At 45.0% G+C, this 26,143-nt stretch overlaps 1 protein-coding gene across 4 annotated transcripts in view; it reads right to left on the bottom strand.

Annotated features, from left to right (window-relative positions):
* Positions 1–26,143, bottom strand: part of LOC119971178 (myosin-3) — a 1,049,419-nt gene that overhangs the window by 214,688 nt on the left and 808,588 nt on the right. For all 4 annotated transcript variants that reach the window (XM_038806379.1, XM_038806381.1, XM_038806380.1 and 1 more), the window contains one exon: positions 5,547–5,664. In XM_038806379.1, coding sequence (XP_038662307.1) covers positions 5,547–5,664 — 118 coding nt within the window. The remainder of the gene's footprint in view (positions 1–5,546; positions 5,665–26,143) is intronic.

Raw genomic sequence — 26,143 nt, 5'->3', positions numbered from 1 at the left:
CATGTGCAAATGCAGCAAGACCTGGACAATATCCAGGCTTGGGCTGGCAAATGGTAAGTTACATTCGTACCACACAAGTGTCAGGCAATGACCATCTCCAATGAGTGTGAATCAAACCATCACCCCTTGACATTCAATGGCGTTATATCATTGAATCTCCTGCTATCGATATCCCGGGGGGGTTACCCTAGACTAGAAACTGAACTTGACTAGCCATATAAATACTGTGGCTACCAGAGCACATCAGAGACTAGGAATCCTGTGGCAAGCAACTCATCTCCTGACTCCCCAAAGCCTGTCCGCCACCTACAAGGCACAAGTCAGAATGTAATGGAATACTCCCCATTTACCTGGATAAATGCAGATCCAACACCATACAGAGCAAATCAGCCTGCTTGATTGGCACCCCTTCCACAAACATTCATTCCCTCCATTACCAGCACACAATAGCAGCCATGTGTACCGTCAACAAGATGCATGCAGGAACTGACCAATGTGTCGAAGGCAGCACCTTCCAAACTCATGAGTACTTCCATCTGGATGACAAGGGCAGCAGGAACATGAGAACACCATCACCTGGAAGTTCTCCTCCAAGTCAGTCACCATCCTGACTTGGAAATATGTTATTCCTTCACTGTCATTGGGTCAAAATCCTGGAATGCCCTCTCTATTAGCACTGTGGGTGTACCTACACCACCTGGACTGCGGCGGTTCAAGAAGGCAGTTCACCAACACCTTTTTAAGGGCAATTAGGAATGGGCAACAAATGCTGGCCCAGCTAGCGAATCCCACATCCTGGAAAAATGAATTTTAAAAAGAGTAATGGCTGCAAATGCTGAGTTTAAATTGGAACTGCATGCACCTCTTATCCCATCTTTATTTCCTGAGCCATGACTGCTCATTGGCCACCCAACTCCTGACCCTCCAGATAATTAGCAGGCCAGCCCCGTGAAAATCAGGCCTATGATTGCTCCTCCTTGTGGGCAAGTCTAGAATCTGGAAACAGTCTCAACATTCGTTTTCAGATTTCATTAACTTTGTTTCTTTCTTCACAGGTACCCCCTGGTCGGCTACGTAATTTCCGTTTCTATTTTTTATTTTTTAAAGTTTAATTAGGTTAAGCAAGGCAGTGAAACAGAAATCACATTAAAGCTCCCTGTCCGTGGATACTGACTGGATGGACAATTAACAACCGATAGGTGACTGTCTGCTCAGATTTTGACTATTTACAATTTTAACCTGCTGAATTTTGCAACTAGGTGCAGTAGCTGCTTAAAACAGGCAGCAGCATCATACATTATGCAAAATGGTATTGCATTGTATCAGTATTACTGGCATCCTGTTCCATCACAATTATTCTAATGAAATTCTGACCGCGACTGTTAGACGTTTAGCTGCTGTTGTATAGTCAAAGGTACTACTCCTTTTTACAAACACCTTTATTTCACTTTAACAGACTCTGCACAAAACTCTATCTTCACATCACCTGACACAAAGGCCACCTGAAGCCTCTTTGCATATTACTGTCAATTATTGGACACTTAACAAAAATGAGACAACTAATTGGAATGTCTCTTGACCCATTACTTAACAGTCTGCCCTTCCTTGGAGAAAAAATAATAATTAGGTGAAAACAAAATTACAAGAAACTCAAAAACACACACGCAATTTCCCCTCTTCTCTTTTTTTTTCATTTTTTTTGGAAGAAAAAAAGTCACAGAAACAGGCGCACTTCAACAATATCCAAAAGTTTCTGTGAACTAGCCCCTCTTTTTGTAAAACAGTCTGACAATTGATAGGTACTGTCGACCCATTTAATTTTTGCTATCTTCCTTCTGTCCAATATCTGCTTCAAACTTGCAATGTCTATCCTTAACCTTTTTTTCATTGACACTTTTTGTAGGGTGCACATTTTCCCAGAGGGATTTATTGTCAATGTGACATTCAATAGGTATATTACTTTAACAAGCCTAACTTTAACTAAACTGACTTTACCAAAAAATACCAGATTCCAGACACATCATTTAATCCATATACACATTTGTTCAACTTCCAGAGTATCCCTTCTGTGCTAGCTGCCTCTTTAGGAGGACGGAGAAAAATGTCTCTCTGGAACTGATGTCCCTGCAAAAAGGCAGCTTTTATATCTATAGATTTGCATTCCCATGCCTTTGTGGCTAATAGAGCCAAGAAGATCTTTATAATAACCTTTCCTGCTGATGGTGAATTTACCCTTAAATCCTGATCTTCTAAGTTTTCTTCAAATCCCCTTGCCACAAGTCTGGCCTTTGCCTTATAGGTTCCATCTAGAAGAACCTTTTCCGTGCAAATCCATCTGTGAGATAGAGCTCTTTGTCCCCTATCCGGTACTTCCGTGTACACCCCAACTATGCAGTTGTTGCTGTTTGGCATCTTTGATAACTATTTCATCTAATTTATCGGAAGCCACCAAAATCTCACGTGCATGTGGGCTTCTACTCCTATTAGTATTCGTAGTCTTACTCATGTTCGAAGATCTTGATAAACTACGTCCCCTTTCATGCCTGGTATCTCGTTCAGTACTGCTACTGCTTGATCTTATCTTTCCCTTCTGCTGTGGGATGTCCTTTCAATAGTTCTCGACCTTTTCCTGCAGACCTTTTCACTATCCGATGTACAATCTGAACTGGCACTACGTTTCTGTGCCTTCCATTTTTGAACTTCGTGTTTCCAATCCATTGTCTTGACTCCTTCCCTTGAATGCCTACATTCAACCAATATTTATACTTTCCAGTGGCCTTCCCTGCTCTACTAATAACAGTTGCATCCTTCCATTGACTAGACCCTTCAGGAAAATATGTCACTTTTGTACCGACTTTTGGCAGTTGACCTTTCGGAAAAATGGCCTGTTCTAATTCTTCAGAAGTGTTGTGTTCCTCTACAGAAACTCTGTCTATAATCAGTTAACTGGTCCTCATAGTTCTGTAACACGTGCGTACCAGATGACTCTAGTTCCGTGTCATGTCTGTCTGCTCTGTCTAAATTTGACATTTGTACCCATTATCCTTGATGAATGTACCCTAACATGATTGTCATGTTGCAAAATAATTGTTTTGCCATCTATGCCTATAATCTTCCCTGGGCCTTTCCATTCATTAACATTTTCTCTCTTATAGTATACTATGTCTCCTTGCTGGAAAACGGTATTTGATGGCCGTACATTATGTCTTAAAGCTCTGCGAATTCTTTCAGAGACTTCTGCTTCCAAAATAGCTTTTCTACTGCTATGTAATGCATTTAAATGCTCAGCAAAGGCAGAGCTAATTGTAGTCCCTTCCCAAGCTGGCGACTGATCATCTAAAATGGATGGAATTTTAGGATTTCTACCAAACACTAATTCATAGGGACTATAGCCCCCAACCATCTGCAATGAATTCTTTACATGTACCGCCCATGCTAAAGCTGAATTGAGCCTGCAGTTTGGACTCTCTGCCAAAATTTTCCGGAGCATGTCATCTATTAACGCAGGGTTTCTTTCACACACACCATTACTAAATGGGCTTTCCACAGCCGTATTCATAACTGTGATCTTCACGTTTTCACACATATCCCTAAACTCATCATCAGCAAATTCTCCCGCATTGTCCTTAAGGAATTTTGCTGGTGGGTCCATTCCTGTCCCTATCCATTTTTCCACGATTTGATCCAGAATTACTCTCTTTTCTTTACTTCATACAATCGTTGATTGACTAAATCTGGTTGCTAAATCTACAAAATGCAAAATAAATATATTATTGGCTTTATCCCAGATCTTAAGGTCCATGGCCAAAGGTAAGGTTACTATTGGTTGTGCTGGTGTCCTTCTGTACTTGCTACAAACTTCACAGCGATCACTAACCTGTTCTATTAGTTTAGTATAGTCTTCATCCCTTACCCCTGCATCCTTTAATACATTTTTCAGCCTCCGAGGAGACTGATGCGCAAATTGCCTATGCAGTTTTAATACAACAAGCTTTTTATCAGCTAAAGTCCCATTTTTAACTGCCATTAATACATCCTTAACAACTGTACTTGAAATATTATTTGTCAGTAATGGAGTACAATAGTGTCTCGACTGTGTAAATTGTAAGTCCACCGTCTTTCCAAAAACTGTTGCCTTATCCTGTTCCATATCCAGTTTCATGTGTGCTTTCTTCATCGATGGTCTGCTCAGAAGCAAAGGTATCTCATGAAATGATTCACTCCGGCAATATTGCAAGGGATGACCACTCTTTTCAGCGACTTCAGAGTATTATCATCCCCAAACCTGAAACTTGTGGAACTTTCAAATTCCTTAACCTTGTTACGATTTTCAGCATTCAAGGAGTCCAGGTAACATTTTAACCAGTCAATTCCACACACAGTAGATGTGCAGCCACTGTCCAATACAGCACAATTAAAGGATTCTGCAACCAACACCCTCATTACCGGCGTAAAACTGCTTGTTAATAGGACAATGCTTTCTTTCTGGTCACTATCTTTTTCTTTTCTGACTCTTTCGTGTCATGTGTGGCTTCAAACACTCGATTATAACGTGTTGGATAGTTGAAAGCATAATGGTATTGGGAGTCACATCGAAAACATTGATTTATCATACCCCGGGCATTTCTGGGGTTCATCTTCCTATTGTAGGTTCTAACTGGGTTTCCTTCTTCATAATTCCCGGGTCCCGATCTCCTTCTATAGTCTTGGAACTTGTTTGTAGCCGTGCGATTTCGCCATCCTGTTATGTGTGTATCTTCCATATTCTGCTTTATTGCAGACTGACCTATTTGGGTCATCAGAGCCATCGGAATCGAATGTTTCCCCAGAAACCTTTTTAAAGTTTCTGTCATCTGATCGAATAAGGTACCTTATCCGCAAACTGAACTCCGATCAAAACCAGGAGCCTATCCATGTTGCTCATTCTAGCACAGTCAAGTAATTTAAAGGCCAACACAGACTGTGGAAATTCCAGGTTGTGTTTCTGCAGCCTTTTATATAGTCTGACAAATTCCATTATATAGTCTTCCATGGAGAAATCCTCTATTTTCCGGAACCTATCAAAATCCGACCATGCTTCATATGCACTTAACAAGTCATCCTTTTTATAAATCATATCCATGTAACATAATAGAGTCTCCAGACCTTCTTCTGAGTCTAACTCTTCCAATTCCAGCTCAGAAAGCTAGTGTTTGAAACAAACATGTTGGACTTTAACCTGGTGTTGTAAGACTTCTCACTGTGCTCACCCCAGTCCAACGCCAGCATCTCCATATCACTGCCCAGTATAGGCAGGGAGTGAATCAGTGGCAATTAAGTAAGGCCTAAGAATTAAATCCTTTGGCCTCATGCTGCATCTGCCAGTGGGAAATTAACTTGTTGGAGTTGCTGCCCACCAGAAACCTGCTTGGAGTTAAAATCTGCCACATAATCTTTCAAACACCTTTCTGTCTATACAAATAAAAAGCAAACTATGCTTGTAAGATATTAAAACATCAATTATGATATTTTGACCTCTAATGTGTAATAAATACTACCTTTCATACCATTATTCTTTTGTTCTGTAACAGTGGTTAACTGTGCGTTCATCTTGTGCACCATTCCCTGATAAGTTTTGATTTCTTGAGCAAATTCAGAACTCTGAAGATTGACTTGGGCAAGATCCTGGAAGTACAAATTTTAAATTAAAAGAGTGATTTAATCAGTTATATGAATAAAGCATTTTCACTAAATGCTTCCCAAAGCATTGGACAGAAACAATGTTTATTACCCAAACAAAAGTGATAGAAACTAAAATGTAATTGAAAATCCCTCCCACATTCGGTTAGCTAATTTTTTCCTCCTACTAAACCACGGGGGCCACATAATTATTATTAAAGAAACAATATGGAGTCAATGTTATCCTACTCTATATTTTCTCAAGTGCCTATTGGCACAAGGCTTGCTTATTTAGTAAGATGGTTTATTAGGCTATGTGGCAAGAACAACATTGCATGAGTCAGTGTTGTTGAGGATCTTATCCATACAATAACTCTTTTAAGTGTTGGGGGCAGCATGATGGTGCAGTGGTTAGTACAGCTGCCTCACGGCGCCGAGGTCCCAGGTTCGATACCGGCTCTGGGTCACTGTCCGTGTGGAGTTTACATGTTCTCCCCTTGTTTGCATGGGTTTCACCCCCACAACCCAAAGATGTGCAGGGTAGGTGGATTGGCCACACTAAATTGCCCCTTAATAGGAAAAAATAAATTTGGTACTCTAAATTAAAAAAAAACAACTTTTAGGTGGATGTACTGGCACTTGAGAGTCACCACCCATCAGTTTGGAAGGTGGATGGTGGGCATAACTGCTATGGCAGATGGGGCCAAGTACTATTTTGTGCCCATAGAGATCTGTTGCATTACGGACAAATTTCTTCCTCTATATTTTTAAGTTGGTCAGACTTGTGCGGTTAACAAACTGCATTTAATGGATTGAATGTTGCAGAAAACAAACTGATAGAGGCTTGATGCACGAGGAAAAAGATTCAACTTGAAACAATTTTGTCCTTTCTCTTGTTGAATAGGTAAAATTGTTGACATTTCTCAACAAGTGATTCCCGATGTCAAAAGATGCAAGATTGTAACTGACGTGAAAATTAATCTCACAAAGCAGCAGTTAAACAGTATCGGCTGAGGTTACCATCCCCGTGAATTGTGGATGACTGGCATTGTGTAACAAAGTGGTTTAGCTTGTGATCTTAAACCTCTTCAGCACCTAAGCCTGGATACAGCATGCTAAAAATTTACAGGTTTTCAATGAAATATTCATAATAAGTATGGAGCTCGACCACATAATTCAATGAACACCACTCATATTTATTGCCATTTCATGACTGGAGTTCAAAATCTGTTGTAGCGCTATTGAGTGTACATAGCATGTATTAATCTGAGATCATTCAAAAATAATAATGAACAATACTTACTGAAATGTTAAAGTATCTCTTTGACACCCTTACCTTAGAAATACTGCAGGTTTTTTGTCTGCTTCATTGATTTCACAAGATAGAGAAGAAATATTTATTTTACTGGGTATGTGGGCTATGATCTGCGGTAGGCCATTTAATTCAGTTGGTAAGATTTCACCCGAGGGACATGCCATCATATTTGTGTGTTTAGCTTGAGTTTTTTTTATATAGGTGTGTAATGAGCAGAAAGCATAACAAGAATCTTGCAGTATAAACCACTGTGTAATTTTTGTAATTTCATTACATTGAGAACAATAGAACCCTGAGACTTTTTACAAGGCAGCACTCCAATTGATAATTCAGCTGATGTAATAAATTGCAAGTCTAATGCATAAAGATTGGAACAGCTTATGGGTTATTTGTGGCAAAATGTCCTTTGAGGAATACAAATTACTCTTTTTTGGGGGAATTTAGCCAAGTATTCAGGATCTGAACAATCATGAAAGGGCGTGGCGATCATGTCACTCACATGATGATGCATATATTTCAGGTTTGCGCTTCATTTAAATTTGCTGGGTTAGTTCTCAGGACAAATTGTATTCGTAATTAGACAGTATACCCATTGAGGTGAAGATATTCCTCATGCTGGAGACCTGCACTTTTTATGAGGGTCGGTTGGGGGTCCCAGGGTGCGGTGTCCAATCAGAAAGTTGTTTCTTATCTTGAATTCAAAAATGGTTGAGTAGAAGATTCTCTATTCATGCCTCATAGGCTTTATTTGAGGAAGGAATAATAATATTATTAATAGTAAGGAGGAGGAAGAACATCCTTTTTCCATCAGGTAGGTGAAAAGTGCCCGACCTCACTGCCAGGGGAGCATTGTCTGAAGTGGCTGGATGTGCAAATATGATAATGCGCCACCACCTTTGGCCTCGGGGACTTTGCTAGATGCCCAATCTCCAGTATTCTAATAAAAACTGGCGGAAACAAGGCATCAGACAAACCTGCAGAATGTAAGGCATTAAAATGATGTTTAAATACACTTTCAGGTAAATGCATCAAAGGTCCTCAGTGCCAGTTGCTGCTATTGATTTGATCTGACCAGTGTTCCTCTTATTAGTACCATTAGGTTTCCTTTGAGCTGAATGTGTGCAGGAAAAGGGAACCAGTAAAATAATGTCTGGAACCTGAGGGTTACTTTGAATCCTCTGGCTTGCACCTCAACATGTGAAGAGAGAGAAACCAAAATTCACTTTGGCAACCAGAGTTGATGGAGGATACTCTTCCCAATGACAACATCCTGGTTCTAAAAAAAAAAGAGAGGAGTAAACTTGGTGCAGCTGTGTCTGGAAAATACAATGTGACATTTTCCCAAGGGTTGGCATCAGGATCAATGCTTGGACATAGATAGAGGAAGCATGATTTCAAAGTTTGCAGGTGGCACATTTGAAATGTAAACTTGTGAAGAAAATAGCATCAGAGTTCAAGAGAATGTACAGAGAGTGGTGAAATGACTGGTGAATTTGCAAAAAGGAATGAAGAAAGGCAATATAAACCAAATTTTAAAGGAGTGCAGGAAGAGAGAAACTTGGAAGTTCATATATGTAAATCTTTGAGAGTGACAGGACAAGTTGACAAAACTGCTCAAAAAATAATACATAATCCTTGGCTTTATAAATAGAGTTGTGCTGAATCATTATAAATTACTGGATAGACCTTAGCTAGAGTATTGTGTCCACATCTGGGTGTGAATCTTGAGGAACGATGTCAAGGCTTTGGAGGATGCATAGAGGACATTTAACGGAATGGAAACAAGAATGAGACACAAGAGAAGACGGCACTTTTCTCCTCAGAGAAGATTTAATGGCGATGCTCAAAGTTAGAAAGTTATGATGGAGTTCTTCCACTCAAAAAGATGACAAACCATCTGTTCTATTTTGTTTCCTGGAGGCCCTAGAGACTTTATTTTAAATCACTCAAAGCCCATTTACTTATACTGCATTAAAATCAGGCCCTGGTCATTGTTCCTGGTCTCTAGAATAAATAGTGAGACATAGAAAATGAAACGGGTAAAATTGGTTTATAGTTTGAAAGGTACTTCATAGAATTTACAGTGCAGATGGAGGCCATTTGGCCCATCGAGTCTGCACCGGCCCTTGGAAAGAACACCCCTATTAAGCCCACACCTCCATCCTATCCCTGCAACCTAGTAACCCCACCTAACCTTTTTGGACACTAAGGGCAATTTAGCATGGCCAATCCACCTAACCTGCACATCTTTGGAATGTGGGAGGAAACCCACGCAGACAAGGGGAGAACGTGCAGACTCTGCACAGACAGTGACCCAAGCCGGGGATCGAACCTGGGACCCTGGAGCGGTGAACCAACTGTGCTAACCACTGTGCTACCGTGCTGCCTTACTTAGGAGGCAGAGAATCATTAGAGCTAGAATATATTATTAAAAATTATGTTTAAGGGCATTTTAAAAAGAGGAGATTTCACCTTTAGAACAGCAAGTAAATATAGTAAGTATACTGTCGAGCCTTCCATTTTGTAAGATGATCGTTTGCGTTGTGGTGGTCGACTCTGGTAAATCTGTCTACCATATGATGTTAATGTTCTGCAGCGCAATTGGAGTGTCCTCTCCAGGGAGAAAGCCTGGGCAAAATTTATGGAGACCCTTGGGCTGCCGAAACGTTAGGGTCCCCCTCTGAACTTTCCCGGTTGAGTCCAAAGAAATGCAAAGCACAACACTTGGCACTGGCTTGGATTCAGTTGCTGACATTTTAGACATCGCTTCATCTTTAGACTCCACTCCAGACACTTGTATGACATTTTTGTCAATATTAAAGTTGGATGAATGAAGTTCCCGACATTTAAGTTATTGTTAGCAGTTTGCGAAGTGTTAAAGTGACATTTTTATAGATGCTTTAAAATTGGATACTACATTATCATTACTGCTGCAAAATTGCATTCTTGGGCATTAGGTATTTAAAAAACTCTATTTCTGTAATTGTGTAAATTATAAATTAGATCATAAGGAATAAGAGCAGGTGTAGCCCTTTGAGCTTGCTCCACCAGTTAATGGGATCATAGCTGATCTTCTCTTTCAACATTATGTTTTGCGCTATTCATGTATCCCTTGAATTTTTTAATATGCAGAAATATATCGATCTCAGTCTTGGACACACTCAACAACCGAGCCTCCACAGTCCTCTGGGGTAGAGAATTTCAAAGATTAACCTCTAACTGAGTGAAAAAACTCCTCCTCATCTCAGTCCTAAAAGGCTTTCCCTTTATTCCGGGACGGTGCCCCCCCTGCCCTTTAATCTGAAATGGTTCACCCCCCCCCCCCCCCCCCCCCCAACCCCACGAGAAATCATTAGCAGAGTCACCTGCATAAACAGAGCTGGCCAGAGTGGAACCAGCTAGAGAAGAGTGAGAAGTAGTGGAGTACTGCTGCTGTTGTATATATGTAATTGTAAATAAAGTTATTTCTTTCGATTCTACAAACTTGTGCTGGATTCTTCGTGGCCCTCACAAAAGTATGGAACCAGAGGAAATAGGGAAGATACTAAATGAATACTTTGTCTCAGTATTCACCAAAGAGAAGAATTTGGTGGATGAGGAATATAGGGTAGAGTGTGTAGATATTCTGAGTCATGTTGATATTAATGAAGAGGTGTTGGGCATCTTAAAAAGCATTAAAGTAGATAAGTCCCCAGGGCCTGATGGGATCTACCCCAGAATACTGCGGGAGGCAAGGGAGGCTGCAGTAATCTTTGTATCCTCATTGGCTACAGGTGACGTTCCAGATGACTGGAGAGTAGCCAATGTTGTTCCATTGTTTAATAAGGGCAGCAGGAATAATCTAGGAAATTATAGGCTGGTGAGCTTTATGTCAGTGGTAAGGAAACAATTGGAAAAGATTCTTAGGATTTACTCACAATTGGAAACAAATGGACTTATTAGTGATGGACAGCATGGTTTTGTGAAGGAGAGATTGTGCCTCACTAATTTCATCACGTTTTTCAAGGAAGTGACAAAGATGATAGATGAGGGAAAGGCAGTAGATGTTGTATGCGTGGACTTCAGTAAGGCCTTTGACAAGGCACCCCCATGGTAGACTGGTACAAAAGGTGAAGTCACAAGGGATCAGAGGAGAGCTGGTAAGTTGGATACAGAACTGGCTTGGCACAGAAGACAGAGGGTAGTAGTAGAAGGGTGTTTTTCTGAATGGAAGGCTGTGACTAGTGGCGTTCCACAGGGATCAGTTCGAGGACCTTTGTTGTTCGTAGTGTATATAAATGATTTGGAAGAAAATGTAACTGGTCTGATTAGTAAGTTCGCAAATGACACAAAAACTGATGGAGTTCTGGATAGTGAAGATGATTGTCAGAGGATACAGAAAGATATAAACTGGTTGGAGTCTTGGGATGAGAAATGGCAGATGGAGTTTAATCCGGACAAGTGTGAGGTAATGCACTTTGGAAGGTCCAATGCTTGTAGGAATTACACAGTATATGGTAGAAATCTTGCGAGTATTGACAGGCAAAGAGATCTGTGTGCATGTCCACCGATCACTGAAAGTGGTGGATAAGGTGGTGAAGAAGGCATATGGCATGCTGGCCTTCATCGGTCGGGGCATTGAATATAAAAATTGGCAAGTCATGTTGCAGCTGGACAGGACCTTAGTTAGGCCTCATTTGGAATACTGTGTACAATTCTGGTCGCCACACTACCAGAAGGATGTGGATGCTTTGGAGAGGGTGCAGAAGCGGTTTACTAGGATGTTGTCTGGTATGGAGGGCATTAGCTATGAGAAGAGGTTAGATAAACTCGATCTGTTCTCACTGGAATGACAGGTTGAGAGGCGACCTGATAGAGGTCCACAAGATTATGAGTGGCATGGACAGAGTGGATAGCCAGATGCTCTTTCCTAGGGTAGGAGAGTCAAGTTCTAAGGGACATCAGTTTAAAGTGCATGGGGAAAAGTTTAGAACAAATGTGCGAGGCAAGGTTTTTTTTACACAGAGGGTGATAAATATATGGAACGTGCTGCCTGGGGAGGTGGTGGGAGCAGGTATGATAGCGGCATTTAAGGGGCATTTGGACAAATGTATGAATAGGGTGGGGATGGAAGGATACGGACTCTATAAGTGCATACGGTTCTAATTTAGGCAGGTACCATGGTCTGCGCAGGCTTGGTGGGCCGAAGGGCCTGTTCCTGTGCTGTATTGTTCTTTGTTCTAAAAGGACTGTTATGTACCATCACTGCTTTTCATTTTGTTCTACTAATTCACTGTGAAACTGAGCACGATTAAGCCTTATTAATCTAAATAAGTACTGACAAACATCCCTGGTGTCTTAACATTAGCATTTTAATGTGACCAATTATAGATATAATTTTGTCAAGCAATCTTTTGGAGTTATAGGATTTATTGGCCTTGAAATTCTTTGCCTTCCACCATCCCATCATTTTCAGGAGATCCTTGGTTGTCTTGTAATGATAGGAAACTCCAGCTGCCCAATATAAGTACATGCCTGCCAATGGATAATCATGCCCTATGCCTGGAGTGTCCACTCTAAGCTGGATGGGACCCAAAGTGTCAATGAGGTTGAGGCCACCAAGTGAGGTGTGATTCCACAAGGACAAAGATGTGCAGATTCGGTGGATTGGCCATGCTAAATTGCACCTTAGTGTCCAACGGTTAGGTGGGGTTACAGGGATAGGGTGGGGGATTGTGCCTCGGTAGGATGCACTTTTGGAGGGTCGGTGCAGACCCAGATGGTCTGAATGGCCTCCTTCTGCGCTGTAGAGATTCTATGATTATGCATTCTAAATTTCTATGCCAAATGTGGACTGAAACACAAAGACACCTTTTGTTTAGCAGTCACTCTCCAGCCCAGGCAACATCCTGGTAAATCTCCTCTGCACCCTTTCCAGTGTAATCACAACCCTCCTATAATGTGGATTCCAGAACTGCACACAATACTCTAGTTGTGGCCTAACCAATGTTTTATACAGTTCCAGCATAACCTCTCTGCTCCTAAACTCTATGCCTTGGCTAATAAAGGCAAATATACTTATATTCGTTGATTCCTTCCATCCTATCATTTTATGATTAGTGTCCACTCAGATTGTAATTGTACATTTTTTCAGACTGCCAAAATAATCTTATCCTGGAATTTGACACTAATCATAGTTTGCTGATTGCAGTAATGCACTCATTACTCTTATGATGTACTAGACAGTGATTACTTTCATTAGCAGTTTCATCAAATGTTATAGTACTCAAAAATCTATTTTTGCAAAGCTTTAATTCATCTTATTATGGGTTTCACCTTATTAAAGTTTGAGATCCACAGGATATCTCAATGTGCTTCCCAGCCAATGAATTAATTCTGAAGTATATTCGTTGTTCTATTTTGTTAAACCACAGCAGCTAATTTGTGCCCCTCCCACAGTGTTCACACTTATCTTCCACTCCCTCAAACAGACAACTCATGCTGGACCTTGTTAACTGTGCCCGGTGCACCACCTTTAACTGTATAAGCCCAGGTCTTGTGCATGACAAAGTGATGTTCACCCTTCGCAAGGCTCAACACTACACCCCCTCCTCCAATTCTGCCCCCAATCCCTCCTCCCACTTGGCCTTAATCCCCTCCAGGGATGTAGTGTCCTCTGCCAGGATATTCAAGTAAATTCCCGAAGTACACTCCTCCTCCTCCGTCCCCACGAGCAACAGAATCCTTCCAACAGAGACAATGGTGGCACTACTGAAAAAGACGGGAAGACCTTCCTCACAAAAGCATGAACCTGTAGATACCTGAAATTTTCTGACTGCGAGAGCCCAAACTTCTCTGACAGCTCCTCTAAACCCGTGAACCGCGCTTCCAGAAACAAATCCCTCATTCCTTCCACCCCTTGTCCTCCCCGCCTCTAAACCTGGCTTCTAATCTTGCCAGCTCAAACATATGGTTAGCACAAATCGGCAGTAACTTTGGCACCGCTCCTAATTTAAAGTGGTGCCGCAATTGTCTTCATATTTTCAATGTAGCAATCACCACGGGGTTATCCGAATATTTCTCTGGCGAGAACGGAAGTGAGGCCGTCAATGCCTGCAGCCCCGACCCACTAAATGAACCTGACTCCATCTTCACCCAAACTGCTTCCTGGTCCCCTCACCAGCCCAACACTTTTTTCGCATTCGTTGCTCAGTAATAATATATCAGGCTCGGCAACACCAAGCTCCCTGCTTGCTGGTCCCTCTGCAGGACCATTTTCCCAATCCTTGTTTTAAAAAATATTTTTATTCAAGGCTTTTCATCAAAAAAATAAATGTACAGAATGTCAAAAGAACAACCAAAGAACATCAGAAGAACATCACATCAACCTGACAAACAGCCCCATCCCTCCAGCCCCCCTGACACCAACCCCCCAGGCACACGCTGGTTTCCACCTACGGGTCAACCTTTCCACCGACACTCGTAGAGCGAACTTGACCTTCTCCAGCCTCAGGAATTCTGCCAGGTCGCTTACCCACACCCTTGCCTTTGGCGGCTCTGAGCCCTGTCAACATAACACAATCCGTCTCCGGGCTATCAGGGAGGCAAAGGCCAATACCTTAGCCTCTCTCCTTCCCTGCGCTTCTGGGTCTTCTGACACACCAAATATTACCACCTCCGGACGTGGGGCCACCCCAACACCCAGAACCTCAGACAGAACATCCGAGAACCCCTGCCAGAACTCCCTCAATCTTGGACACACCAAGAACATATGTGTGATTCGTGGCCTGCCCCGCACACCCATCTTCCACCCCCTCAACAATCTTGCTCATCCTCGCCACCGTCATGTGGGCCCTGTGCACCACTTTAAACTGGATGTGGTTTAACCACTCACAAAACGAGGATACATTCACCCTCCTTAAGGCCTCAGCCCATGTCCCAGCCTCTAGTTCCTCTCCCAGCTCCTCCTCCCATTTGTGCTTGATATCCTCCACCGGAGTGCCTTCCCTCTCCAACACCTTCCCACCCGTATTTCGTCCTCCAACAGAAGCTTATCTTGCAGCAACAGAGGCAGCAATCCCGGGAAGGCCGGCACCTCACGAAATCCTGAACCTGAAGGTACCGAAAGCCATTCCCCTTGGACAGGTCATACAATTCCTCCAACTTCTCCAGCCCCATAAATTTGCCCTCATAAACCCCTATAAATAAGTCCCTGATGTACTCAATCTCCACCTTCCCCCACCCCGGAACTTCGCATCCAATCTCATTGGCACAAACTTATGGTTATCACAAATGGGTGCTCACAACGACATACCCTCTGACCCCAAGCGCTGCTTACACTGCCCCACACCCTCAAAGCCGACTCCACCACTGGGAATACCTGGCTGGCAAGAACAGCAAAGGCACCAACAACAAAGCCAAACTTGTCCCCCCCACACCATGTCGCCTCCACCTGACATCAAATCGACATCTCCCCCACGGCCCATTTCATAGAGTTTACAGTGCAGAAGGAGGCCATTCGGCCCATCAAGTCTGCACCAGCCCTTGGAAAGAGCACCCCAATTAAGCCCACACTTCCACTCCATCGCCGCAACCCAGCAACCCCACCCAACCCATTTGGACACTAAGGGCAATTTAGCATGGCCAATCCACCGACCTGCACATCTTCTAACTGAGGAAGGAAACCAGTGCACCCGGAGAAAACCCACGCAGACACGGGGAGAACGTGCAGACTCCACGTAGACAGTGGAATCAAACCTGGGACCCTGGAGCTGTGAAGCGACTGTGCTAACCACTGTGTTACCATGCTGCCCCTATCCTCACCATCGCAATGTTTGCAGCCCAATAATAATTTATCAAATTTGGCAATGCCACTGCCCCCCCCACGCCAAAAAAACCCGCTACATCCGTGGCGCCTTCCCTGCCCACACAATCTCCGAGACCCGCCTCGCCGCCGACAATGGCAAAATGTCCCACCTCTTAAAATCCGCTTTCATCCCCTCCACCAATCGGGCTAAGTTCAACCTATGCAGCTGGGCTTAGCTCTGCGCCACCTGGTACCAAGGTAGCAAACCTCGTCCCCACCACCTGAATGGCAACTCCCCTGATTGGAACCTTACTCTTTCCCATGTTCAATTTATATCCTGAAAACTGGCCAAATTCCCCTAAGATCCCCATAACCCCCCCAAAGCAGCCCAACGGGTCTGAAATATATAACAGATCAGCGAAACCGTATGCTCGACACCCCCACCGCTCAATCCCTCAATGTCCTGAGTGCCATTGCCAATGGCTCTATCATCAAGGCGAAAAGTAACAGGGAGAGCAGGCACTCCTGTGTCGTCCCACGGAGTAGGCAAATGTACCCCAAACTCACTCTGTTCGTTTGCACACTCACCACTGGCGCCTTATACAGCAAATGGACCCAATCCGCAAAGCCGTCTGAATCTGAAGCCCCTGGCACCTCAAAGAAACACGCCCACTCCACCTGATCAAAAGTCTTCTCCGTCCATTGCCACCGCTACCTCATCCTCCTGCATCCCCCCCCCCCCACTGAGGGCATCCTAGTCACAGTAAGTAACCTCCGCACATTCGTAGACAGCTGCCTTCCTTTCACAAAACCCATCTGATATTCCCCAATCAACCCTGGCGCACAGCCCTAAATTTGCGATGCAAGCACCTTCGCCAAAAGCTTGGCATCGACATTTAATAACGATATTAGGCAATACGAACCACACCGCTCTGGGTCCTTACCCTTTTTAAGAATCAGGGAGACGGAAGACTGTGATAAAGTAAGTGGGAATTCCTCCCTCTCCCTTGCCTCGTTATGTGACCTCACCAGCAGTGGCCCCAACTCCGGCCCAAACTTTTCATAATACTCGACTGGGAACCTGCCCAGGCTTGTGGCCTTCCCCACCTGCATCGCCCCCATGCCATTAATCACCTCCAGCAACCCAATTCGGGCCTACAGGCCCTGAACCTGTCCCTCCTCCACTCGGGGAAACTCCAACCGATTAAGGAACCGCCTCATCTCCTCTTCCCTCCTCGGGGGTACCGACTCATACAGCCTCAAATTCCCCAATCATCTCCACCGGAACCAACACCACCGTACCCCCCTCGTCCCTCACTATACCGATCCGCCTTGCTGCTGTCTGTTTTCTCAACTGATGGGCCAGCATCCTCGTCGCCTCTCCCCATACTCAAACTTCCCCCTTGGCCCTCCGCCTTCCCCATAGACACTAACCAAAACTCCATCTGGAGCCTCTGTCTCTTCTTCAACAGCCCCTCTTCCGGTGCCACCAAGTACCTCGCATCCACCATCCACCAGCCTTGTCCTATCCTCCCGCACCACCCTTTCCCTGTGCGCCCGAATCGAAATAAACTCCGCTCTAACTACAGCCTTAAGTGTCTCCCACAACATGGCGGCTGTGCCCTACCCCGTATCATTCACCTCTACATAGCCCCGTTTGGCAGTCCTCACCTGATCACACATCCCCTCATCTGCCAACAGCCCCACATATAACCTCCACAGCGACCATTTGGCCTCCCCCTGAAACACCCACAAATCCACCCAATGCGGTGCATGGTCAGAGACCACAATCGCCGAATAACCCGAGTCGGCTTCCCCGTCCCGGTAAGCTCAATGAGCCCCCAGATGCCCTATCCTGAGGTATATGTGCCAGCGCACAAGTGGACCGATTCCGGGCCCTACACGATGGTCTCTGTCAACCAGGGGTCACCCGGTTCTTTCACTTCATAAAGGCCCGCAACCTACCCTACTCCATTGCAGAAGTCAGGGCGGTCACCAAAGACTGCCAGGTCTGTGCGGAGTGCCAACCGCACTTCTACCGGCCAGACCGAGCGCACCTGGTGAAGGCCTCCCGTCCCTTTGAGCGCCTCAGCATGGACTTCAAAGGGCCCCTCCCCTCCTCCGACCGCAACACGTACTTCCTTAACGTGGTCGATGAATACTCCAGATTCCCCTTCGCCATCCCATGCTCCGATATGACGTCTACCACAGTCATCAAAGCCCTCAATAGCATCTTCACTCTGTTCGGTTTCCCCACTTACATCCACAGCGACCGGGGATCCTCCTTTATGAGTGACGAGCTGCGTCAACTCCTGCTCAGCAAGGGCATTGCCTTGAGCAGGACGACCAGCTACAACTCCCGGGGAAACGGGCAGGTGGAGAGGGAGAACGGGACGGTCTGGAAGGCCGTCCTGCTGGTCCTACGGTCTAATAATCTCCCGGTCTCCCGCTGGCAGGAGATCCTCCCCGACGCTCTCCACTCCATCCGATCGCTACTTTGCCCTGCGACTAATGCAACCCCCCATGAACGTCTCCTTGCCTTCCCCAGTAATTCCACTTCCGGGGTTTCGCTCCCAACGTGGCTGGCAGCCCCAGGACCTGTCCTCCGCAAGCACGTGCGGCTCCACAAGGCGGACCCGTTGGTCGAGAGGGTACAGCTACTCCATGCAAACCTGCAATAAGCCTACGTGGCGTACCCCGATGGCTGCCAAGACACAGTGTCCCTCAGGGACCTGGAACCAGCTGGTTCCCCCCCCCCCCCCCCAATTGCCCAGGTGCCACCCATCCTCCCGCCAGTGCATCTAACCACAGCTCCCGTTCCAGGACGATCCGTCCTCCCTTTGGTCCCACCCAGGGATGAAGATGAGGACTGCACGCTCCCGGAGTCACTGGCGACCAAGCCGGTGCCTGCATCGTCACTGGGACTGCGGCGCTCACAACGGAGGATCAAGGTACCCGACCGGCTAAATTTGTGAACTTTCCCCAAAATGTACACTTTAAAAATGCTCACATAAATAGTAAATAGTTTTTCCACCACCCCCGCTGGACTCTTTTTTAACAGGGGGTGAATGTGATAGTCACCACTGATTGCATATATTATGTATATGAGAAGTAATACGGTAAGGCTCCTGTACTACAGGTATGGGGGTAGATCCCTGCCTGCTGGCTCCGCCAAGTAGGCGGAGTATAAATGTGTGTGCTCACCGAGCTGCAGCCATTTCAGCAGCAGCTGCAGGAGGCAACACATCTCTGCTTAATAAAGCCTCAATTACTCTCTATTCTCGTCTTGTCGTAATTGATAGTGCATCAAGTCTTCGTGGTATTGGATAGTCAGAACTACATATGGGGAAGAGAGTTGATGCCCTTGCTTTTGCTTCCTTAATCGCCCGCCGGAAAATCCTGCTCAGCTGGCGATCAGCATCACCACCCACTGTTGCAAACTGGCTGGCAGAGCTGTCGGAATTTCTCCATCTGGAGAAGATCAAATACACTATCCGAGGGTTGGATGAGGGCTTCCACAAAGCGCGAGGGCAATTCATCAGCCTGTTCCAAGACCTGTTTGAGGCCAATAGCAGATAGGAAAGGAGGGGTTGGGGGGGCAGACAGGACCACACAGCGAAGATAGGAACAAAGTAGGAGGGAGGGGGGCAGCAAGGAAGGAGCCCATCAGGAGGGGTCATGGGAAAAGACGGAGGAGGGGGCCAGATGCCCCCCCCCCCCCAAATAAAGCCATAGGGGCAACAGCAAAAAATACAAAATGAAGGCGAGCCTACAACATCTATGATGGAGTAAAAGGCACAAGGTGGAGCCCAAAGAACAAAAAGAGTGGGGGGGGGGAGAGGCCGATGAAAGGGGCACATAGAAATTGTACAGATGAACTATTTTGTTCACCTATTGCACAGTGTACAGATGTAAAAATTCTAATAAAATATATTTTTTTAAACTATGGGCAGAGAGAATAAGGGACACCAGACAAAATAAACAAAAGAAAATACATTACCACAATTATTATCACAAAATCCCCAAACATACCCATCCCAACAACAACAGCAAAGAGCCACTTCCACCATTCTCAGTTCAGTCTAAAGCCTTCCGCCTTACTAACACTTCCTCCTGCAGTAACCCTGATGACAGCAGAAAGCACTATTCCATAACATTAGTGATTAACTGGCACCTGCATCCCTCAAAATTTTGACAAATTTCCCTTCCTTTCCAAAAAACAAGGACAGCGTGCGCTGGCGTCATCCCAGCGCATACGCAAGAGAGTTTGTCTCCGCATCGGCCATGGCGGAGGACCACAGCGGGCGATGCGGAGGAATAAAATGCCCCCACGGCACAGGCCCGCCCGCAGGTGGGTTACCGATCGCAGGCCAGGCCACCGTGGGGGCACCTCCCGGGGCCAGATTCCCCCGCGCCCCCCCGAGGCCGCACGCGCCGCCGGGTCCCGATGGTAAGGCCCTACTCTAATTTACGCCGGTGGGACTGGCAAAAAACAGGCGGGTACTCGACCCATTGCGGGCCGGAGAATTGCCGGGATCGCCGCTGCCAGCGGCCGCCGACCAGTGCGACGCGATTCTTGCCCCCGTCAAATCCCCGGCGCCGGAGAATTCGGCAGCCAGCGTGGGCGAGATTCACCCCCCCCCCCGGTGATTCTCCGACCCGGCGTGGGGTCGGAGAATCCCGTCCAGTTACTCTGCAGTTAGAAGTGTTTTTTCCCTTCTAACTCTTTCAAACTATCAGGGTAAAACTGGCAGAACCTTCTGAAGTTAGTGATTCAAATTGCTTTGTCAGATGCTTCCCTGCCCAGCGCAATTGTCCAGGGAAGGTTACCCTTTTGGACAGTGCCGGATAAACCGTTACGTGGGAACGTCCTCGAGGGAATACCCAGCGCATCGCTGAGATATTCCCAAAAATGAGACACTGGAGAACCAGGACATTATGGCCCATTATAGTCCAAGCATCTCTTGGCCAAATCAACTTCAGGGCTGCCTTTTCAAATGAGGTGAATTATCTTTCACCAACCTCCGTACATTTAGGCACTAAACAAAGATTCTCAGCTAAATTAATTCCTCAAAGAAATCAAAGGCACCATCTGAATCACTGTCTTTCAGTTCTTCTGAGCTTCACTTTGCACAGTCCACATTGTTTGGCTTCTTTCTTTCTCGAGTGCTCTCTCTTTCTATCTTTATTCCTTTCCTCATTTTCTAACTTCTCTCTCTGAAGTTCAAACTTTTGCATTTATTTTACGTGTAATTTTTTTCCTTTTCTGGCTCCTCTTTTTCCCACTGAAGCTTCTCTATTTATTTTTAGTTTTGTAAGTTTCTGCGTATTCCTGTTTATTCCGTTTCTTTTATTTTCGGCGTTACATTTTTGATCTATGAATGATTTATGGATATATGTCTTTAAGGCAGTCTGCCATTTTAATTCAAGCAAAGGGAAGCCGTGGCCTGTGCCTTTATTTCAACCAGCAGGATCCAGAAGGTTGTTTTAGCCTTGTGATTGGAGATTGGCTGGTCTCAGTGATGACTCGGTTTGATTGATGGGGCTGGTGGCCACTGAATGGGCCCAAAAGACTGAACTCTGCCCGGTAACAGTTTACGATTGGATCTGATTCCACTGGAATGTTCTCAAAATCATAAAGGTCCAGTCTGGTTTCACTTCTAATTTTGTAGTTCAATTGGAGGGTTCTAATTAATTTTCTTCAGAAGATCCAGCTAAACGTTCTTCAGAAGGCCACTGTGAGGACTCTCACTCTCTCCAGTAAGACTGGGTGCCACTTTCTCAAGACTGCAAAGGCTTGAAGTCAATACATGAGCTGGAAGCAGGGTTTGAAGTGAGATAAAGTGACTCAAGAAAGAATTATGCTTTAGTATGAGCCTCGAGTTGAAGGGCCAGTTTGATGAGAACTAAAGTGACTCTCCAGAAGGCCTTCTGCCTTAAGTACTTTACTGAATGAATGACCCTGCAATGAAGACCATCATTGGCTGTAAACCAGAGGCTTTGATCAACCAGCCTGCTGTGAGGAAAGCCAGCTACAGAACCACCATTACAAGCAAAGACCCTTATCTTTTGACCTACGTCCATATTATTTTCACCCTCCCTCACCCCTTCCCTCTGTGTCTGCCTGTCTTGTAGAGGGTGGGACAGTTAAAAGTAGCTAGTAGGTTAGCTTGCTTGTTATCCTGTTGCAACTACTGCATATTTCATCATTATTTTTACTATAAATAAACAGTAATTGTGTTTCAACTACATACATGGCGACTGTAATCATTGGGCAGCTAAGGGCCAGAGGAATTTCTTGTTGTTTAATTCACTTATATTGTGACTCCAGGGCAGGTGGGGCTGGAATTCACTGAGCACTTGCCCAGGGTGGTGTAACACTTTTCCTTTTCAAGTTTCATTTTGTTTCTCTTTTTCTTCCAGTTCAAGTATTTTCAATATCAAACTGCTTCATTTGCAACTGAAGTCTTACTGCGTCTAACTGGCTCCTCCTCTCATTTTAACCGCTGGATAAGTGTTTTAATCATATCTGCCTTAGGAAGTTGCATTTTTAACGCACTTTACCTGCTACCTTTCTCAGCTGAACCTTAGCCAAAGATTTCAAATACTCCACAGTTACATCTTCTACTCCAGTCTTAACTGCTAAAGCCATTTTGCAACCACTTTAAAATCTCTCAACACAAAACTCCTGAGTTCAGTATCCTCCTCATATTCATATCCTTTGGATTCACATATTCCAATCGAATCAAGGAATTTTGAACCTTCCGGAGCCCCCATATTTGTTACGACTGCTGAGCAAGCCAGACCCCAGAGTGAGGTCTGTCTCATTCACACTTGTAGCGAGTTCTTTCCTTTATTTGTTCATAGGATGTGGGCATCGCTGGTTAGGCCAGCATTTATTGTTGCCCCCTATATGTCCTTGAGAAGGTGTTGGTCAGCTGCCTTCCCGAACTGTTACAATCCATGTTTTCGAGGAAAACCTATAGCATTGTTAGGAAGGGAGCTCCGAAGATTTTGAAAAGGAATGACGATATAGTTCCAAGTCATGATGGTGTGTGACTTTGAGGTTACGGTGTTCCCATGCATCTGTTGCCCTTCTCCTTCTAGGTGGTAGAGATTGTGGGTTTGGAAGGTGCTGTCAAAGGAGCTTTGGTGAGTTGTTGTTAATGGCATACACTGCTACCACTGTGACCTGGTGGTGGAGGGAGTGAATGTCTGTGCGTGATTGGGTGCCAATCAAGCAGACTGCTTTGTCCTGTATGGTGTCAAGCTTCTTGATTGTTGTTGGAACTACACTCATCCAGGCAAGTGGAGAGTTTCCATCACACTCCTGTCTTGTGCCTTATAGATGGTGGATAGACTTTGGTGGGTCAGGGGATAATTGCTACCCTACTCTTGTAGCCTTGAGGTTGATATGGCTGGTTAGTTCAATTTGGGATCAATGATGACCTCACTGGTCTTGTGGAACACAGCGATGGCGATTCCACTGACGGTCAGGGGGAGATAGTGGGGCTTTCTCTTAGTCAAGCTTGATTTATTACTTATCATCATTTATGCAGCAAGAATGATGGTTATTACTTATCAACCCAAGCCTGAATGTCAGCAGATGTAAGAATTTATATAATGCACGCACATAGCAATCCACGCACTAGAAAATCAGCCAGCAACATTTCTTAATAGAAAGGGATTTCATTCCATGAATGTGCAGCCGGTTAGAGATGTCTGCTGCAGAAGGTTGGTGGTTTTGTGAAAGCTCTGGAGAAACAAAGGTGGCAATTTCTCTCTGCCTATAATCTTCATTGGGTTTCTGCCACAGGCTGTGGGGTCAATGCAGTATCATCATGCTTACTGTTACCTCTTGCTTGTGTCAGGAGTGTGAAAAGACTTGGAAATGGAAGGATTCATGAAATATTCATAATCTAGGTTGCATTCAGCCACATACATTTTGTAATTAAAAGGAATTGAACTGCAGATCTTCATGTGGGCATCTTCATAAAGCTTGATACATGGGAAATATCATGGGGAAAAAGCTACAGTTCTGTAGAAGAATCATTTACATCCGAAACGTTAACACTGGGCTTGATTCAACCAAATGACAACAAAGTCCCATAGCAAATGCATTTAGCTGCGTGTTTCCTGGCATTTGCAGCGCAGAGAAACACATGGCTGTTCAACGTGACTCGCGTTGTATAAGGGGTTCTACAGGGACCACGCAGCTGAGGCCGCACATAGGCCCATTTTGTACAGTGGGGAGCTCTGCTCACCGGAACTCTCAAGTGTAGCGCGAAATGACGTCCCGATCTCGGAGGCCCCTGAAGCAGTCCCCAAGACTTACTGTCTCGCTCTAATATGGAGATTTGCCAAAAAGTGATCCCACCCACAATGGGCGGGATTTATATTGCAACGTCTCGCGAGATTGCATTGGGTCTCATGAGGCGTTGCAAGCGGGTAGATCCCGGGAGCAGGGACTCCCAGCTTTTATCGGCCATGCTGCGCCACAGCGCGCTGCCTTTCTGGTGACCAATGGATCGCTTCCACGGTTTCTCGCCACAGATGCCGACAAACCTGCTGTGTTTATCCAGCATTTTTTGTTTTTAATTACACTATGAGATACTGGATCACAAATGCTTAATGCATTTGTCAGAAATTCTGTGCTCCTTTATGTTAAAGTATCAATTTATTTCGCTTCGCCACAAAAGTATTGGAGAAAGAAGTAAAATTTAGAAAAATTATAATTATAGAGGATTTTATGAACTTGAAATAAATCAGCAAAAAATAAGCGAATGAAATGTGAAGAAGAAAGAGATTTTGTAGTGTGTATAAGACAGCTATTGGACTCAGTAGCCCAGATATTTATACGGAAAGGGAGTGGGCACACAGCAAGTGACAAAAGAATCAATCGACAATGATTTACCATTTTTGAAGCAGATATTCAACAGAGAGCACTCTTCTAATTGTAGATGCTATTAAGAACTGCTGCTGCTGAACTTTGGGCGGCATTGTAGTTTTCTGGTGGGCTGGGAGATCGGAAGCAGCAGCATTCCTATTCAAAACTACTGTCAGTGAAAGTCGCAACTGTTTACACCAAGCCTGGGCCTCCCCGAGCCCCCAATATTTGCCACTGTCTACATCCCCCTCTCCTAAACTCTGCCCAAGTATGGACAAGTAAACATCGAGTTGGGATTGTGCTCCCCTAAATCCCTCCCACCCATTGTGGACTATTGAGACCAATATGTAAGAAACCCAACAGATGAGGAAGCACTGCTAACCAGAGTATGATAAGTGAACTGGAGCAGATAAAAGAAGTAAATTATGAAGATGGGAAAAATACTGAACAGGAAAATCCCTTCTGGCGCAACTAGCCTCTGCCAAACATGGAAGCCCAAATCTTTTAGTCGTATGACTAAGGTGCCTGTTGGGATCTGTGGAAGTCTTGATGTGCTGACGATGTGGTAATTGCCGGGAAAGTTTCAACTTTCCTGCTTGCTAGGACCCTCTGCAAATGTCTACAACTCTGAGTTGGAGATTTAGGCCAGTTTCGATGTACTTACCTGGATAGTGACACAAGAAATATTAGATAGATTAAAGCCTAGTCTAACTCCTGGGTAACTATAGAACTGAACCTCCCCAATCATTCAAACTGACACCCTAATCCGATTACCACCCAGACCCAAATACCACCTCCCTATGTAACACCTCACCCACCTGCCATCTTACCCACCTGTCACCTCACCCACCTGTCACCTGCTGCCCTACAAACCTATGACCTCATCCACCTACCACCTTACCCTCCTGGCACTTTCCTCCCCCTCTTCTATTCTCTCCTTTTTACCTATCTTCTAACTGGGGTGGTGCCCCCTAATGATTTTTACATTCTTTGTGCAGTAGCCTCTGCATCGGTCATTGCCCCTTTCCCTTTCCTGTTTGTCTTTGCATTCTCTCGGCATGCTGTGGTTGCTGCTTCTTCACTGCTGTTGTTCCCCCCCCCCCCCCCCCCCCCCCCCCCTTCTTCACTGCTGCCTCCCATTCTTTCTTGCTGGGTTTTGCTACTTAACCTTGCCCCCCCCCCCCCCCCCCCCCATACAAATGCCATGATTAATTTGTACAGTGAATTAAAAAAGACCTGGGGAATATAAATCGGGATGGATCTTAGTAGGAAGAGGTTCCTGGGCAGTACGTTAATTTTGATGATCTGTACTCTCCCATCCAGGGAGAGTGGGAGTGTGTTCCATCTCTGCAGGTATATTTTGACTTCCTCTGTTAGACTGGTCAGGTTCCATTTGTGGATCCCCGTCCAGTCATGAGCGATTTGGATCCCTAGGTAGCGGAATCTGCTTTGTGGGTCCGAAACCGCTCCAGCACCTCTATGAGGTACTTCCACTCAA

This window comes from Scyliorhinus canicula, chromosome 9 (genome assembly GCF_902713615.1).
Source record: "Scyliorhinus canicula chromosome 9, sScyCan1.1, whole genome shotgun sequence".
NCBI classification, from domain to species: domain Eukaryota; kingdom Metazoa; phylum Chordata; class Chondrichthyes; order Carcharhiniformes; family Scyliorhinidae; genus Scyliorhinus; species Scyliorhinus canicula.
This window is presented reverse-complemented; position numbering and strand designations above follow the sequence as displayed.